Raw genomic sequence first — 17,148 nt, 5'->3', positions numbered from 1 at the left:
ACTTCAATAAAGGTGCCACTTTTATAATTTACATTCTACTTTGAAATAAACTAGCATTTTACGTTACACTATGAGCCATTTAGGTTTCAGTACAGTAAAATCATGGCATAAAAAAATTAGTCCTTTCATTGAGCATTAGTGTGGTTGAGTTTCCATTGTTTACCAGCAGGCAGGTAAGCACCCACACACACAATGCAATATGTACCTTGCCAGCACGGAAAGCGTCCTTCCGGCACCAGGGCACCTCTGAGAGCTCAGCAGAGCAGCCAGACTGATTTCTAACACGGCAATCTTATTTCCAAACATAGATGCAAGGATGCAAAATGCCTGTGGGACACTTAAATGATTAGCAGCATGGCTGGACGGGGGCCTGTGGATGTGCCCCAACTCTCCAGTCACAAACACAACTGTGACAGATCTGCTTGACATGTACAAGGAGGGGGAGACCCGTGTGCAATAAACCACAGTTTCACATGATCACCAAGAGGGCACGGGGAAGTGCATGGGACAGGCATGCCCGCGGCGCAACTGTCACCACTCACCTTGGGACCCGTGGCCTCACTCATGATTGCACAGGATCCAGCAACTTGAACGCTCAGGCTCTGGAATTCTTGATGTTCGTCAAAATAGATATTGGAGATGTTGATAAATGGAAACGAGTAGCTGACTCATTTGTTCAGCCTAGTTAGAAGTACCACATCTAGTGTCCTTGTGCTATAAGATGTACACCTGGTAGAGAAGCCCACAGTTGGGGATAGGTGTGGACAGATAGTCAGCTGGTAAGGAATCCAGACATGGGCCAGAGCACAAACTGCTGGCAAGGGTTTGTAGCCAGAGCCCGCTGCCGAGAGGAAGTACAAAGGGCAGGGACACAGAGCCTCTGGGACACAAATCAAAGGCTGGCCAGGGGAAGGGGGGTTTGTGCTGAGCCATACATTTACCCAGCTGGGGTATGGGGAAGCAGGGGATCACAGCAAAGTCACGTTTTCAGAGCGCCTAACTAGAGTGGGGTGTTATGGGGAAGAAAACTGCAGGGAAGGACCAAGCAGGAGCCCTGGTTACCCCGAACAGCAGGCAAACCTCACAATCTAGAGAGGGTGCAAGTCCACACTCAGGAGAACCCCCTGCCCCCCACACAGACTGAACAGAACTGGGGCACACGAGAGCCTGGGGCTTCTTGGCAGGAAGGGGAATGGGTAAGGGCTCCTACTTTCTTCCAGGGCTGGAGAGAACAACTCCTCCTGTATGTTGTCTAGACCAGTGCCAGGTATTCAGAGTGAAATCCCAGCAGCTCTGACAGAGCCTGTGGGAGCCCGTGGGAGCTTGTGGGAGCCTGTGGTACATACATGCCTGATACACGAAGGTCTCTAGATGCCTGACACATGGGGGCGGGGGAGGAGGGGGCTTATAGGCTCCCAACTCAAAGACAGAAAGAGAGCTTTGCAGGAGCCTGGCGCAGTTGAATGAAGGAGGGTTTCACACAACCCTTGCACACAAGGATGGGGGGTGCTCACGGGGCCTGAGGGACACACTTGGGAGACGGAAGTGCTGGATGTTCCTGAAGATCATAACTAAATCCATGTCAGTCAGACTCCGCAGCACAGAGGTTACTGACAGTCTGAGCAGGTGCCATGTTTGGGCTACTGATACACTTATCCTCAAATTCAAAGATTACTGAATTCAAGATCTCACCCTTGAAATGTAAAGCAGCTTCCAATTCGACGCTCGCCAGGTTAATTATGAATAAAGCCGTCGAGCTTCCAATCCACAGGCATTTGGTGCCCTCAGGAGAAAAACTAACCTTAGAAAGAAAGAAACAAGCAATCTTCCTCCAGGTTAGCGCCCCGACATCCCCCAGAATTCCTGTTCCTCAACACGGTGGGGGCGGACGCACACCTGTGTGACCAACACAAAGGCTGTGTCCACCGGACACTTCTTCAGCTAGACACTTATCCCTTAGTTGTGCTCGGGGATGCGGTGCTGGCTTTCAGTGCAGCCATTCCTGTCTATTAGTATCCCCGAGACACACAGCGTGGCCATGGCTCAGTCCTGTGTGGTCCGTATTTCCTCCTGAGTTTACGGAAGCCTGCAGATCATGTGAGGATGTAGGCAGGTGCTCAGACCAGTGCTGCCGGTGACCACGGTGGCGGAGGAGCTGCAGACAGCCCTGGGGTCTGCGGGACACAGCCCAGGGGACAGCAGAGCCACTCTGGGTGCATCCTGGAGCGGCAAAGCCCCGGAGGATTGGCTCCAGAAGCCCCCTGCTTCTGCTGTGTTCCCGCTGCAGTTGGCACGGTTACCACATGAAGGGACCCCACTGTGTCTACTGCAGCGTGGTTGTTTCTTGGGGAAGTCCCACTCCTCACTGGACAATTTACCACAGCACGGCTTGAATAAAACTGGCAAAATGTACTAAAGCTAAGAGTTAAAACATGCGATTTTAGGAACACGGTCAGCAGTAACAATAAGAGAAAAACTTGGTGTTTGCTTGCTTCAACCCTTCATAAAACTGAACCTAAGGCTCGCTTAAGAAAGTTAGCGGCCCATAGCTTTGGCCCTGTTGCTCATACATACACTCCACACTGGGAATCCTGCAGGCAGAGGTGTGCCAGGCTCAGGACCGGGAATGTTGCTTCAGCTTCTTCCTTTTTATCCACCTCATGGCTGGAGTGGTACCGGCTGCCTTCTAGGGAACAGAGTTACTGATTACCTAAGAAGCAACGCTGCTTGGCGATCAGCTAATGGGACAGACGCAGGGACGCTTCAGAAATAACACGTGAACAGAGTGAATCGTAAACCAGAAAAGCATTTAGGCTAAGAGAAAATAAAGCTAAGAATGAAAAGGGAGTCCCAGATTGAGTCTAAAAGGGATGGGGAATGGGGGAAAGAGACTGTCCATCCATAGAGGTTAATGCCGCGACTCCTAAAATGGATCTAAGCTGTATTAAAGGATGAGCGACTGTTTATTAAAAACAACAACAATCATGGCTTAATAGATTTGGAGGAAAGGTAGGACAGTAATTTCTGACCTTATTTAAAAAAAAAAAAAAAAAAAAAAAAACATTTAAAGCCATACAAAAAACATAAACTAAGGAAGGAACGGATACCCATAAGAACAAATAAATAGGGCAGGAAAGTGACAAGGGACCCACAACCACAGTGGCTCTCAGCCTCGCTGAGAAAAGACACCATCACTCCTCACGTTAAGGGGCCTAGAGCAGGTGAGCGGAGGTGTAGAGGAGACAGATAAGGATGCAAGTTTGGACCACAGAGCCGGTGAGGAGCTTAGGGGAGTAGGCAGGGGTCGGAAAGCAGGGCCTGAGACCCGAAGGAGGAGATGGGTGAGCATCTGAAATGGAAACAGTGAAGCAATACCCTGGGGACAATGCGCCAGTTTCCTCAGATGCTCCACTCAGACGGCTGCAGGGCCTGCCCTCCTGAGCCCCTGCACTGATGACAACCCAAGGGTTTGTGGTCTCCCGCCCGCCCTCAGAGTCACTCTGTGAGCCAGCCTCCAGCCCGGGGCACAGAAGCTATGGGGCTCCGTGGTGTCAGACGTCAGGACCCACGGCCTTTCCCAAATCGGAAGCTTCCCTAGTATTCCTTCCCACCCTGCCCAGCGGAGGCCCTGATGTGCGCCCCGAGGTGCTGTGTGCACGCGGGAGGCCGACAGGGCACGAGAAGCCCACCTGGTAGACGGCAGTGCTGCCCAGCCACCGCTCTTCGGGTGGAGAAAGTCTCGCTCTTCTTCTTGAGGTCCACGTGAGCCACGCGGTGGTAGTGATGTCCGTCCGTCAGGCTGAAGATCCACAGCTGGAAGAGCAAAGACACAGGTCCCCTTCAAGAAGCCAGTGACACTTACTGTAAGACGACGCAAAGGGAAGATGCCGAGCAGGCGAGCAGCACCACATATGCTCCGGGGCCCCCAGACACTTGGGCTGCGCTGCCGGGGGCGTTGCTTTTAGCCCCTCTTTGAAAGCAGCGCAGCTTCTGAGCAGGTGCTTACAGGGGTGGGGGTGGGGGCACAATCTTGTCCAGAACCTTAGGTCAGACATGGCTGTGAGTCACTGTCATACAGAGCCACCTATGGGGGCCCCGAGATCACTGACACACAGCACATGCTACAGAATTTGAGCCGCGAGCTCTTCTACCCTGTCACTGGGCCCTAGCACACAGGAGATTGGCAGCTGAGCTTAAGAAAAAGAAAACAAACTTAGCTTAGCTTCCTGATGTGCAACTTCATCGTGTCTGCATCAATGGCATCTTTATAAACTAAACCTAAAGTGTCTGCGTTAAAGTCTTTAAAATAAATATCTTCGGTTTTAAAATCCTCTGACGCTAATGGCTGAGCAAGTGGTTGCAGCTCTCGCTACATTCAGTCAGATACTGCATAGCAGCCTTAGAGCATGTCGGCCAAGGTCTCTGCCACTGGTCAGAGGCCTCCAAACACCACCAACCCCACCACCGCGCTGAGATGCACCGCGGGACACAGCCTAGGACACGGCGTAAAACAGAGACCGTGCACGTGCTCACATTTACGTATGTTTGAAACTCGGGTGTAACTGCAGGGTAGGGCTCTCACCTGGCCATCAGCGCTGCCAGTGACCAGCTGCTGGTTTTCTTCATTGATAAGCAAACTCAGGAGAGGGTAAGCTGAGGGGGGGAGCATAGGGCAGTCGGTGTGGACAGTGCTTCTTCTAGCTGACTTAGCACTATTCCCAATCTTTATAACGGGAGGCAAAATTATAAATGAATATAAATTTGAAAACATTCATGAGCAAGAGAGAAAAAGGGGATGCTGTCCCAAATAAGAATGGTTGGTGGGATGTTAGATGATGGATACACAGACATATCAAAGACAGACAGACAGACAGACAGACAGACAGACAGACAGATAGATAGACAGACAGATAAGATAGACAGACAGACAGACAGACAGATAAGATAGATAGATAGACAGACAGACAGACAGATAAGATAGATAGATAGATAGATAGATAGATAGATAGATAGATGACAGATAGATGATTGGTTTAAAAAGAAAAGAATGGTGGGTATGAGTTATAGTTTGTGGGTCCTGGTTAGCCCAAACCCATCTCCCCATATTGAGCAGGTCCAGAGCAACTGTCAGTAGTCTGGAGGAAGGAAGTATACTCAGCTAGCATTTTAAACGGGGAAAAACGTTCCTTTAGACCAAAAACAATGGCATCATAGACTTAGTGATTTAAAAAAAAAAAAAAAAAAACAGAAGTTAGATGGATGTCTTACAAAAAAACTAAACAAAAGAACTCCCTAAAATTTAATTTTAGTTAAAATGTAGTCTAAAGTATCAAGAACTTGGAACAACTAGATAAACAGAGGTTGGGAAACTTTGTCCTAATTAAGCTACAAATGACACTGGTAGTGAGTCTATATCACAGTCTGCAATTGTGTTCCTCAATCAAATTGTTCCACAACATTGTCTTCAGGAAAATCCAAGAAACCTCCAGAAAATGTGCTTCAGGCCCAAGCTTCGTGACCAACGCCAGGCCATCAGAACACAATATTCTACATGTGGGCAACTGACCTAAAAACGCTCAGTCTTGGAAAAACGCAGCAGTGACTCTAGCAGGATGCCAAGGCATCTGTGCTGTCCGTGGCTGGCATTTACGTGAGGCATCTCAGAGGAAAGGGAAGAGGCCCTGACATAGGCCACCCTGCTTTCACCACAGCACATGGAGGGACGTGGGGAGAACTCCAGAAGCAACCCCGGAGATGCAGGGAGGAAATACGGGGTCCCAGGTGAAATGTTCCTCTGGCTCGCACACAACACCCCAGGTTCCAGGAGAGCCAGGCTATAAGAAACTGGTCTTCTGAACAATCAGGGGTTTTTAAAAAAATTGATGAGAGAAACAATTATCCTAGAATTCTTAGGATGGACAAATGCTTCCAGCCTAACCAATGGCTTACCTGCCGCCCAGTCCTCCATTTACTGGTAAGGAAGGTGTCCCGCCAGACTTTTCCAGCTCTGTGCCTCTCCACAGGACAGCAGGGGCCTTTATCTGAGAGCCAACCTGCTCCACACACTTAACTGAGAAATGTATGTATATGAGTGTGTGTGTGTGTGTGTGTGAGTGTGTGTGTGTGTGTGTGTATGCGCGCGCATGTGCGCGTGAGTGTGTATAAAGTAAAATCCTCAGAGACAGTGACTGGAAAGCTCATCCACTCTGTATACAGAAGTAATCAGAAATCAGAATTGACAGCTACACACAGATGAGGCTGGTGATTACAACTGCCACACCCGTATGCCTGGGGTGATGGCCACACTCAGAAAGTGTTTACAGAGACTACTCAGCCAGAATGTAAAACAGTCTTGGATTTACCTGTTAAAATGGATGAGCTGTATATCAAGGATCCCTCACAATAGTCCCAGACCTTTAAATGAAACACATTTCTTTAAGAGGCATAAAATGTTGTTATTATTGTTAGACCAGAACTAAAGTTTAAGCAATTAAAAATTCATCTGTATAAATAACAATTAAAGAATTAAGACCCACATGGTGAATCCCTGCACTGCACTATTAAAAACTCAAGACTTCCATACATGACCACTTTTGGATACCTAACAGAGAGCAATTCCTGAGCATGTAGTCAATACTCCAATTAGCAGCCTGGTGATGAAGTATTTGTGTGACCCTGGGTCTGTGCCCCAACTGTAGAGGGTGCTCATGCGCCGCAGGGCTGCATTCCAACCATGACAGTTTGCTGTACCCACAATCCCTTCCGTGGTGGGCACAGCTCCAGGGACATTCCAAAATATCAACTCTCTTCATTCTCATGACCACCAGTGAGACAAGAGGCCCTGTTGTGTCTATTTGAAATATAAAACTAAAGCTCAGCATAGTTATCCAAGTATGTCAACTTGGATTTCTGCCCCAACAGCTGCTGTCCCCAACCCCCAGAGGAAGTCCAGACCCACCAGGTCTCATCAGATGGGTATTTTAAAATGACCACAGTATGGATTTTCGCAACTTCTGTGGTTTGATTCACATGTGTGACTTTCAGCTTTTCTTGTAGGACAATGATAAATGCCCATCCTTTGTTAGTAAAATCATAGTAACACTAGCTAACTTAGGACTGCTCAGATGTGAACCTACATTTTTCTTTTTTTTCTTTTTTCCTTTTTTTTTTTTTTTTTTTTTTTTTTTTTTTTTTTTTTTTTTTTTCCTGAAGCTTACTTTAGTTCAGATTGAATCCTCTCACTGGGGACACTGGATCCTTGGCAATATTGCAGATATACATTTCCCCCTTTAGATTTAGATATAAAATAGTCCCCACAGTTGCCCAATGTCCAAATGCTGGAGACCCAAGAAATGCACTAAGGACTATCTCAGCCCTACCAGAACATCAAAACTCCACTTTTGTGTGGGTGAGGAAAAGCCTCATCAGGTAAACACTTTAAATTGTATTCATTTTTATTTTATGTGTATGAATGCTTTGCCTTCATGCATGTATGTGCACTGCATGTGTGCAGTGTCCATGGAGGCCAGAATAAGGCATTGCATCCCCTGGAACTACAATTCTAGACAGTGTGAGCCACTGTGTGGGTGCTGGGACCAAGTCCTGGTCCCCTGCAGGGACAGTGGTGCTCTTAACCACTGGTCCATCTTCTCTCCAGCACAGCAGTAACAATAGAACTGTAGCAGGCAGATATGCCTACAACATCCCTGTGCCCACAGCATCCCTGTGTCCAGAGCATCCCTATGCCCACAGCATCCCTGTGCCCACAGTATCCCTGTGCCCACAGCATCCCTATGTCCAGAGTATCCCTGTGCCCACAGCATCCCTGTGCCCACAGAATCCCTATCCCCACAGCATCCCTATGTCCAGAGCATCCCTATGCCCACAGCATCCCCATGCCCACAGCATCCCTGTGCCCACAGTATCCCTGTGCCCACAGCATCCCTATGTCCAGAGTATCCCTGTGCCCACAGCATCCCTGTGCCCACAGAATCCCTGTCCCCACAGCATCCCTATGTCCAGAGCATCCCTGTGCCCACAACATCCCCATGCCCACAGCATCCGTATGCCCACAGCATCCCTGTGTCCAGAGCATTCCTATGCCCATAGCATCCCTATGTCCAGAGCATCCCTGTGCCCACAGCATCCTTATGTCCAGAGCATTCCTGTGCCCACAGCATCCCTGTCCCCACAGCACCCCTATCCCCACAGAATTCCTGTGCCCACAGCATCCCTGTGCCCACAGCATCCCTGTGCCCACAGCATCCTTATGTCCAGAGCATTCCTGTGCCCACAGCATCCCTGTCCCCACAGCACCCCTATCCCCACAGAATTCCTGTGCCCACAGCATCCCTGTGCCCACAGCATCCCTGTGCCCACAGTATCCCTGTGCCCACAGTATCCCTGTGTCCAGAGCTTCCCTGTGCCCACAGCTTCTCTATGTCCAGAGCCCTGCTGCCCACCTTAAAGCTTCTGTCTTCAGACACGGAGATCAGGGTGTGTGCTCGCCAGGGACAGAACTCTACTGCTGTCACTGAGCCTTGATGGCCCTGCAGCTCCACCATCACAGACTGCTCCTAGGAGGATTTGTACAAGGTTACTCGGGGAATTCTCTAGAATAATAAACATCAACAAATCACAGTGTGCCACAGAAAAGAGAGCTTGCTGAAATAAATTCTACAAGGCCAGACAGAGGGCTAGGCAGGCAAAAGACACTTGCCATCAAGCCTGAAGACTTACCCTAACACGGTGGAAGAAGATAACCAATTCTACAGTTGTCCTCTGACCTCCACACATTCTGTGGCATGTGTGCCCGCATGCGTGTGCACATTCATGCGCGCACACACACACACACACACAGAGAGAGAGAGAGAGAGAGAGAGAGAGAGAGAGAGAGAGAGAGGAAATGTTTTTTACTTTAAAGAATAATTTCTATTGTACACATCCCTCCTTCCAAATTTGGACCTACCCTACCCATATCATCTTAGAGGTTAAAAATCTGAAAATCTAATACCCTAGCTCCGAGGGAGGTGGGTCATCAGTAAAGAAAAGATGAGAACCAGCCAAATATGACCTGGTATTAAACAGGGGGCAGACATCTCCTGGATTTCCTGTTCCCTGTGGTTTTCTTCTGACAGGCTCTTCTCAACACATGGTTCAGGGTGAAAAGTAAGTCTTTAACTACAGACTGTCCCTTTATGTCTCTGTTTCTTTCATCTGCTCTCTCTCTCTCTCTCTCTCTCTCTCTCTCTCTCTCTGTGTGTGTGTGTGTGTGTGTGTGTGTGTGTGTGTGTGCCTAAGGACCAGGATGTAGCTCTCAGCTACTACCCATGTGCCGCGTGTACTTCCATGCTCCCTGCCATGATGATAATAGACTAAGCCGCTGACACAAATACAGGTTAACACCAACTCTATTATCAGTTACAAGATCAAGATGCCCCCCATACACACACCAGCATCTTTACAAAATACATTGACCCAAACTGCCATTTTAAAAACAGAAGCAGGAATGAAAGTCGCCAACAGGAACCCAGCCTGGGAGGTGCTCCCCCCCCCCCTGCAATGTGTGCTCAGCACCTCAGCGGGATATACCTCACCTCCACATCCATCACGGATACTTTGTTTCCAGCACACACAGCCACAGCACGGTCGTCCAGACTAAATCTCAAACACAGCACTGTTTGTAAAGGAGAGCCCAGGATAGTCCCTCGAGGAGTCAGCCCTAGAGCAAATCCCACATGATAGCGTCAGCTCATCAGTCACAAGAATGGGTCCTGTACAGGTCTCTGCTCCAGAGCTCAGGCTGAGGAGCAACAGGACAGGACGTGAGCGTGGAGAGCGTGGAGAGCGTGGAGGAACACAGTCTTTCTTCTCAGGCAGTGAAGTACAGGACCAAGGTCATAAGGAAGCTGGTCTCCAGGGGGCCATGGACACGCAGAAGAGCTACTCAGACCAAGCTCTTCACCCAAGCTCTCCTTGTTCACTGACATCCAGGCTCGGGCAGTGACCAACTCCGCATTCTGCACTGACCCTCAGAAGTCATCGTTAACTAGCAAGGATGTGTCACCAGCCAAACGAAAGACCCCGTATGAGGTGGCTAAGCTTAGTTGTCAACCTGACTACATCTGGAATTAACTAAAACCCAAGCAGCTGGGCATACCTGAGAAGGACTTTCTTGATCATTTCAGGCTGGAGGGCCTGCCCTAAATCTAGAGTACACCTTCAGTGGCAGCCCACGTGAAGAGCAGAAAGAAGGGAGCTTCCACCTTTTGCCTGCTTGGCCTCACCCCTGCGGCAAATGCTTCTACCTTGTTGCTGTTGGAGCCTACTCTGCAGGGATTCTGAGACAGACTGAAGACCAGCAGCTCTCCAGGAATTCCATAGGACTCCAGCACCAAACTGGGACTAATGAGACATCCAGCTTCATGGACTGAACTACAGCCAATACTGATCTACTGGGACCACAACCTATAAGGTGCGGTAATACTCCCCTTTACACACACACACACACACACACACACACACACACACACACACCACATATTATACACACACCACACTACACACATATATACCACACACATACACCACACACACACCATACACACACACACACCACATGCACACACATACTATACACACACCACACACACAGCACACTACACACATACACACCACACACAACGTGCACACACACCACACATACTATACACACACCACACATAGAACACACTACTCACATACACCACACACACACACACACACACACACACTTCATTGTACCAGTTATCTATATTTCATTCTATCAGCTTTGATCCTTAACAGCACCCTGATTGAAATACTACAGGAAGGAGTGTGTGTGTGTGTGTGTGTGTGTGTGTGTGTGTGTGTGTGACAAACACGCCCATGGACTTGCCCTGATCTTGCAGAAGTGCCCATGTTAAGCACACTATGCCAGCCTCTTTTCAGCATCTGCAGGGTCAGCCCCCAACTAGACAGGCCTCTGCCTTTGTGGAAAATCACCACGCAGGAGGTAAAACCATAGCACAGTTAGCCCCAGGAAGCAAAACAGACAAACGAGTTACATGGAGGATTAGTTATGGCGGCCCACATAAACGTTGTGCCGCACAGAAGAGAGCGGTGAGACTAAGCAGCAAAGAGGACAGGAGGGGCCTCGGGCAAAACCCCTGTGTCCAGACCTAGGGACTCGGTGGCATTGGCTGTGACTAAGACAGAACTAAAGTAAATCGCTGCAAGGGCCGGGTCCCTGCTCCACCAGGCTGAAGGTAGAGCCTACGTGTGTGGCTCTTTCTCTTTGTGGGCGAGGGCTTGAAGGGCTTTGAGCAAATACTGGGCAGAAGCTGACTAAAGTTGAGAGTACCCTCAGGCTGCTGAATTGGGTGGTGCTATGATTAAACCCAGTCTCCTCTATGGTAGGTGTCTTCATGAGGGCTTCTGTTGCTGTGATAAAATGTGATGGCCCAAAGCATGAGGATGACAGGTTTATTTCATCTTACAGCTTGTAGCTCATTGTCCAGGAAAGTCAGGGCGGGGACTCAAGAGAGGACAAATGCAGAACCCATGAAGGGACACTGATTGCTGGCTTGCTTCCCATGGCTTGATTAGTTTGCTTTCTTATATATACCCCGGGATCACCTGCCTGGGACCACACCACCAACTATGGGCTGGGCCCTTCTATACCAATCATGCTTCAAGAGAATGCCCTACATGTCTGCCTAGAGGTCACTCTCATGGAGACTTTTTCTCAACTGAGGTTCCCTCAGATGGTTCTAGACCATGTCAGGCTGAAAATGAACTCACAGGCAAGCACTCTACCAGACAGATCACCAGCACCTCCCCATTTGACTGTTGCTAAACTGTGCTTTGTGTCTTCGTTTACCTTCAAGTGTCTTCTCTCTACATTCGTCCACGTTCCACATTATAATACAGTCCTGGGATGCAGAGCAGAGTTGAAGTGGGTCTGTTTGATTTCCAAAAACCACAGCGGTAATCAACTGGCGGTGTCCTTGCAAGGTGAGAAGCTTAAAAAACAAACAGGTTACTTACAATATCAGAAGTCTACAGAAAACAACATAATTTCAAACCTAGGCTTTTAAATGTGTTTATTGCATGTGTTGACTTTTAATTCATTAAAATCCCTGTGTATACTGGTTGTTATCATACATTGTTACAATGTTACTTGCTTCTCTTCCTTACTATGTATTAACAAATGTATACAGAGTACTCATACATTGTTACAATGCTACATGCTTTTCTTCCTTACTATGTATTAACAAATGCCTACGGAGTACTCAATGGATGCAGAAGAGGTGCTGGTTATGCTGGCAGCTAAAGAGAAAGGAGCTGGCAAAGGATGAATGACACATTTGGGCCATTAGACAGCAAGAGATACCGAGGCTCTGCTGGCCCCAACAACAAGTGAAGCTATAGGGTGGGGCTTGAGACTTCTGCTGACACTGTAAAAAGAGACTGGATAGCAAACATGCCAGGAAACTGGAAACCAGTACTCAAGTACAAGCAGAGGGAAACTGGGGTATATTTGTGTGGGAGTGTGAAGGGGAGACTAGCAATGAGAACTTGTGGGCTAGAGAAATAGCAATCATGTTAGAAGGAGAGATGGGATGGAACATACTCCCCATGGTCAAAGCAAAAAGGGAAAGCATGCAAATAGAGGCGAAGTGAGGTGCCAACAGATCAGGAGTCCTTCAGTTTTCTAGAAGCTCAAGTGCATAGAAGTTGACAATAAGCAGTTTGGGATAAGAGGTATTATTGGACAGGACAAGAAACACTACTCCTAGTAATACAGGCTTGTCCGTATGCACACAATTCTAGGTGAGAAAGACAAGAAAACTTGAAGACATGTAAGATTCAATGGCTTTTCTTGAAGGCATCAGGGTGCTGAAAACCGTGATATCGAGAGAAGGCGACTGAGGAAGTGATCACAGGACCTGTAGGCTCTTGTCTCAATGACATCATCCACAAGGGCTGGGGCTGTAGCTCAGGTAGATCTGTGATCTGTAAGGTCCTGGGTCTAACTCCTAATACTCTCAGAAAGGAGGAAAATCTCCTCAAAGGTGATTGTCAGACATTCTGTAAAACGCTGCTGAGAAGCTTAAACATTAAAAGACCTAAGAACACAGACACAGTATATACAAATGCATCCTTTTCAAGAACATATCAGAAATACCATATAGGAGGAGGGACAGAATGACCATTCTGTCACACTTGTATAGCAATTCTGAAATCAAGCTAATTGCCTTAATGATGAAGAAGAAGAAGAATGGGTGGATGAACATATTTCTTCTAGAATTGAATCCACTAAGACAACAGCATTATGCTGCCAATTCTGAGCCTTAGAATAGGAATCCAAAAGAGACCAAACTCAAGAAGCGAGGAAACACCTGTGCTTATTATGGCAAGCTACCAGAAGCAAACATAAATTATATTTGGAAGAAGAAAACTCATCCCCAATAATCTATAAAGACCTCCTTCACACCAACATGCAATGTACAGGTAAAACAAACAAAACTCCAAGAGATTCCAGCACTACAAACAAGAGGGGTGGGCCCTGGACACACACACACACACACCTGTAAAGTGAGTGTCTAAGTGGCCAGTCATCCTAAAGCACGGAAGAATTTGTAACGGGACTGCTGTACCCATCGGGAACAGCATGAAAGCATCAAGTACAGGCAGAGTGTGGTGTGATCACCTGTAGCTCTGACCATCGGCAAAGACAGCTATGCACAGGCACTTGAGAAACTCCTGGGAATTGTTTACTGAGTCTGTGTCTGTGCATCTCCTGTAAGTCAGCCACTTCCATGTGTGTACCAGAACACAGCCAAAGCACGAATAAGCAGATAAGATAAAGCAAACTCCCACCCACTGACAGAACCATGGATAAAATGTGGTCTGGTCTGTGTACTGAGACCATGGAAAGAAAGAAGTACAGGGCTCCCCTGGAATACACGTGAGTGAGAGAAACTGCCACAGAAGCGTGCACAACCTGGCATTCCATCACATCGAGTTTAAGCATGAGAGAGATGTGTGTCTGGTGCCAGAAGTCAAGATTGTACTGCCTTTGGCCAGGAGAGGAGGCCTGGGCTGGTGATGCCTTCCCAGGTGTACACACTTAGGTGTGACACTTTTCTCCTGAACATTTTATTCTTCACTGCAAAGCAAGAAAGCTCAAGCTGGAACGTGAACGGAGGACACTTCTGAGTCAGGTGAGCCTTTTCTTGCTCATGTTCTTTAAAGACTTTTTAAAGAAAGCTAATCCCATCAGGCGGCCATGACGCATGCCTTCAATGGCAGTACTGGGGAGGCAGAGGCAGACCGATGTCTGTGGGTTCGGGGCCAGCCTGGTCTACAGAGCGAGTTCTAGGGAGTTGACTCCAGACCATATGCATTGCAAACATAAGAACTGAACAATATGATTTTGCTTAGCAACATTGCTCTGCCGTAGCTCATGTTTGACTCCACGGACCCTAATGTTTCCAGGATATGGGAGAAGCAGAGAGACGGGGGAAGGGTCTCTGCAACCCTGGATTTAAACACCTTTGGTTTGTGACCTGCCTGGTGAGAAGGGCCCCTGGGGCTCCACACACAGAGACGGTTTCCATCCAAAGAAAAAGCACAGTGTTGTGTGCTGCAAGCAAGTGCGGCATGAGCCGTAGGCTTCTGGGACTCAACCACGTATCTTTCGGCAACTACATCCCTTGCGTGGCCATCAGTGGAAGGTGCCTCCATTATTGGTCTGAAAACACAAAGCGCGGGAAAGATGAGGGCAGGTACAGCAGGAAAGTCCAGTTGCTTAGCCACTATTAGCATGAGGACACATATCACACATACCCGCTCACCCCCACCTCGTCCCCAAAAAGGAAATGATACACGTGAACACGGAATGACCTTTACTCCCTTCCCATGGTCTCTATTTCACCTTCTGGGTCACTTTTAGGAGCGTGAAGGTGAACGGCCACCTCCCGGTGACCTGGCCTGAAGGAGGACCCTTGCGTAAGCGATGGGGTAATTCGAATGTAATTGGCTCCTATGAGTTCACAGGGAGCGGCACTATTAGGAGGTGTGGCTTTGATGGAGTAGGCGTGGCCTTGTTGGAGGAAGTGTGTCACTGTAGGGGTGTACTTTGAGGTCTCATGTATGTTCAAGCCATGCCCACTGTCTAGACCACTTCCTGATGCCTGCCAGTCAAGATGTGGGACTCCCAGCTCAGTCTCCAGAACCATGTCTGCCTACACAGGCTTCACCACATTAGACCCATGAGGCAGTAGGCTAGAGGAACCCCAACTGCAGGGCACAGATGAATCTGCAGGTGATTTCTGGTCATCCCGATGCCCACACCTCTTCTGTAAGCAGAGCTGATCATGTCCCCGCCCACCCTTTAAAACGTTGTCATTCGGAGGAAAAGTGTCTCCAAGAACAAACCTTCTTACTAAAACTATAAACAGTGGAATTTAAATAAAATACAGAGTAACTAATTTCTGGGCCAGTAAAACCTGTAAAACTGGGCCCTACATGCTGTCACAGTGCTGGCTGAATGGCCATGTCTAATTACAGGTGTCTCTCGTTTATATTCATGCTTGTTTTAAAATGCAACAGAGTGCAACCCAAGGCTGTTTTGTTTTTATGGACATGTTATGCCTGTCGAACTGCCCTCTTAGAATCTGTTTATGCTCAGGGTTGGTGCTGCTCTTGGCTTTGATCAGAGAAGATTCCTTTTGCAGTGGGCAGCAGTCACTGCAGAGACTAAATATAAGTGATTGTTGACTGACCAGTCATTAGTGAGGCATCGGTATTACTTACTCCCTTGGGGGCTCATGGAACATCACCGAAGGAAGAAAGGAAAGAAGGTAAGAGCTGGTGAAAGGGTACAATGTTGTGAAGTGATCTTCTGGGCAGGGCAACATCTGTGATTACCTACAGAGCCCCAAGACTCTGCCGTGGGGGTGGCGGTAAGAGTCCCCACCTCTCCCTTAGGATTTATAGCTCATTTATAGTTAGTGGTTCCTGCTGGGGGAAAGAGAGACGTTTCCTTCAGTGGCTACATCACTGGTAAAGTGCCCATGTTCCTGTATATAACCCTTCATCCACGATCCCATAAACACTCATTGGATTGCAAAAAAAAAAAAAAAAAAAAAAAAAAAAAAAAAAAGGATGGAGGAATGGATTAACCCTGTCTTGGAAAAGCCACACACACCCACACGCGCGCACACACACACCCCACAATTGCTTCATGCTGTGTACCTCCCACTAGGAGGGCATATCCTCGGGAGCCATGTCACATGTGGCCATGGTGCAAAGCCATGGTAGAATGAAGGACCTTAAAAATCAGAAATATTCCCAACTTCAACCAGCAGGGCCTTAGAACCCACATGAGCAGCCTCTGCACTCTCCGTTATACAGGAACCTAACCACACTCAGGCACTGCACTCCAGTGGGGAGCCTCACTCGGGCTCCATAAAGAGAACCACATGAGGAGGGTAGCTATGTCACACCATGCTAGGTGCCTTGACCAAACAAGTCCCTCGGAGAGGGAGTGGCTGTTTTCTACGTGGGATCTACAGAGAAACAGATGTTTGTTACCAGAAGGGAACATGCTTATTTTTCACCAAACTATTGCTCTGTCCTAGACCAGTTGTTCTCAACCTGTGGGTCACAACCCCTTTGAGTGGCGTATCAGATACCCTGCATGTCAGATATTTACATTAAGATTCATAACAGTGCCAAAATTACAGCTATGAAGTAGCAACATATGGTTGGGGGAGGGTAGGAATCACCACAGCATGAGGATCTGTGTTAAAGGGTATTAAGAGGTTGAGAATCACTGCCCTAGACACAAAACCAATCACATTACTCAGCTTCCCTGTAGTCAGGTACAACCACTACTGTGTTCTAGCAGGGAAGCAGGGACAAACATGTAGGTATAAATTACACTTTATAAGTCTGACCCCTGAAAGCCTCCCCTATATGACTCTCCAACGGTGGTTAAATGGAAAGTCTGGGGAGGTGGGAGGTTGGGGGAATAGCACAATTCACAAACATCCTACGCACACACACATCAGACAAATACGGGTAAGAAAGACTAAGTTTATTTTTTTCTAGTGCGATCAC

At 48.0% G+C, this 17,148-nt stretch overlaps 1 protein-coding gene across 1 annotated transcript in view; it reads right to left on the bottom strand.

Moving 5' to 3' along the window:
• Positions 1–13,748, bottom strand: part of Wdr27 (WD repeat domain 27) — a 45,960-nt gene extending 32,212 nt beyond the window's left edge. Inside the window, exons 1-11 of the mRNA XM_051206051.1 lie at positions 13,680–13,748; positions 11,900–12,041; positions 9,597–9,721; positions 8,463–8,576; positions 6,363–6,414; positions 4,583–4,653; positions 3,690–3,813; positions 2,575–2,686; positions 1,693–1,796; positions 543–610; positions 206–327 (exon numbers count right to left, since the gene is read on the bottom strand). Of these exons, the coding sequence (XP_051062008.1) occupies positions 206–327; positions 543–610; positions 1,693–1,796; positions 2,575–2,686; positions 3,690–3,813; positions 4,583–4,653; positions 6,363–6,414; positions 8,463–8,576; positions 9,597–9,721; positions 11,900–12,041; positions 13,680–13,748 (1,103 nt within the window). The remainder of the gene's footprint in view (positions 1–205; positions 328–542; positions 611–1,692; positions 1,797–2,574; positions 2,687–3,689; positions 3,814–4,582; positions 4,654–6,362; positions 6,415–8,462; positions 8,577–9,596; positions 9,722–11,899; positions 12,042–13,679) is intronic.
• Between the last annotated feature and the right edge of the window lie 3,400 nt (positions 13,749–17,148).

The sequence above is a fragment of the Phodopus roborovskii genome, unplaced genomic scaffold (assembly GCF_943737965.1).
Source record: "Phodopus roborovskii unplaced genomic scaffold, PHOROB, whole genome shotgun sequence".
Taxonomy (NCBI): Eukaryota; Metazoa; Chordata; class Mammalia; order Rodentia; family Cricetidae; genus Phodopus; species Phodopus roborovskii.
This window is presented reverse-complemented; position numbering and strand designations above follow the sequence as displayed.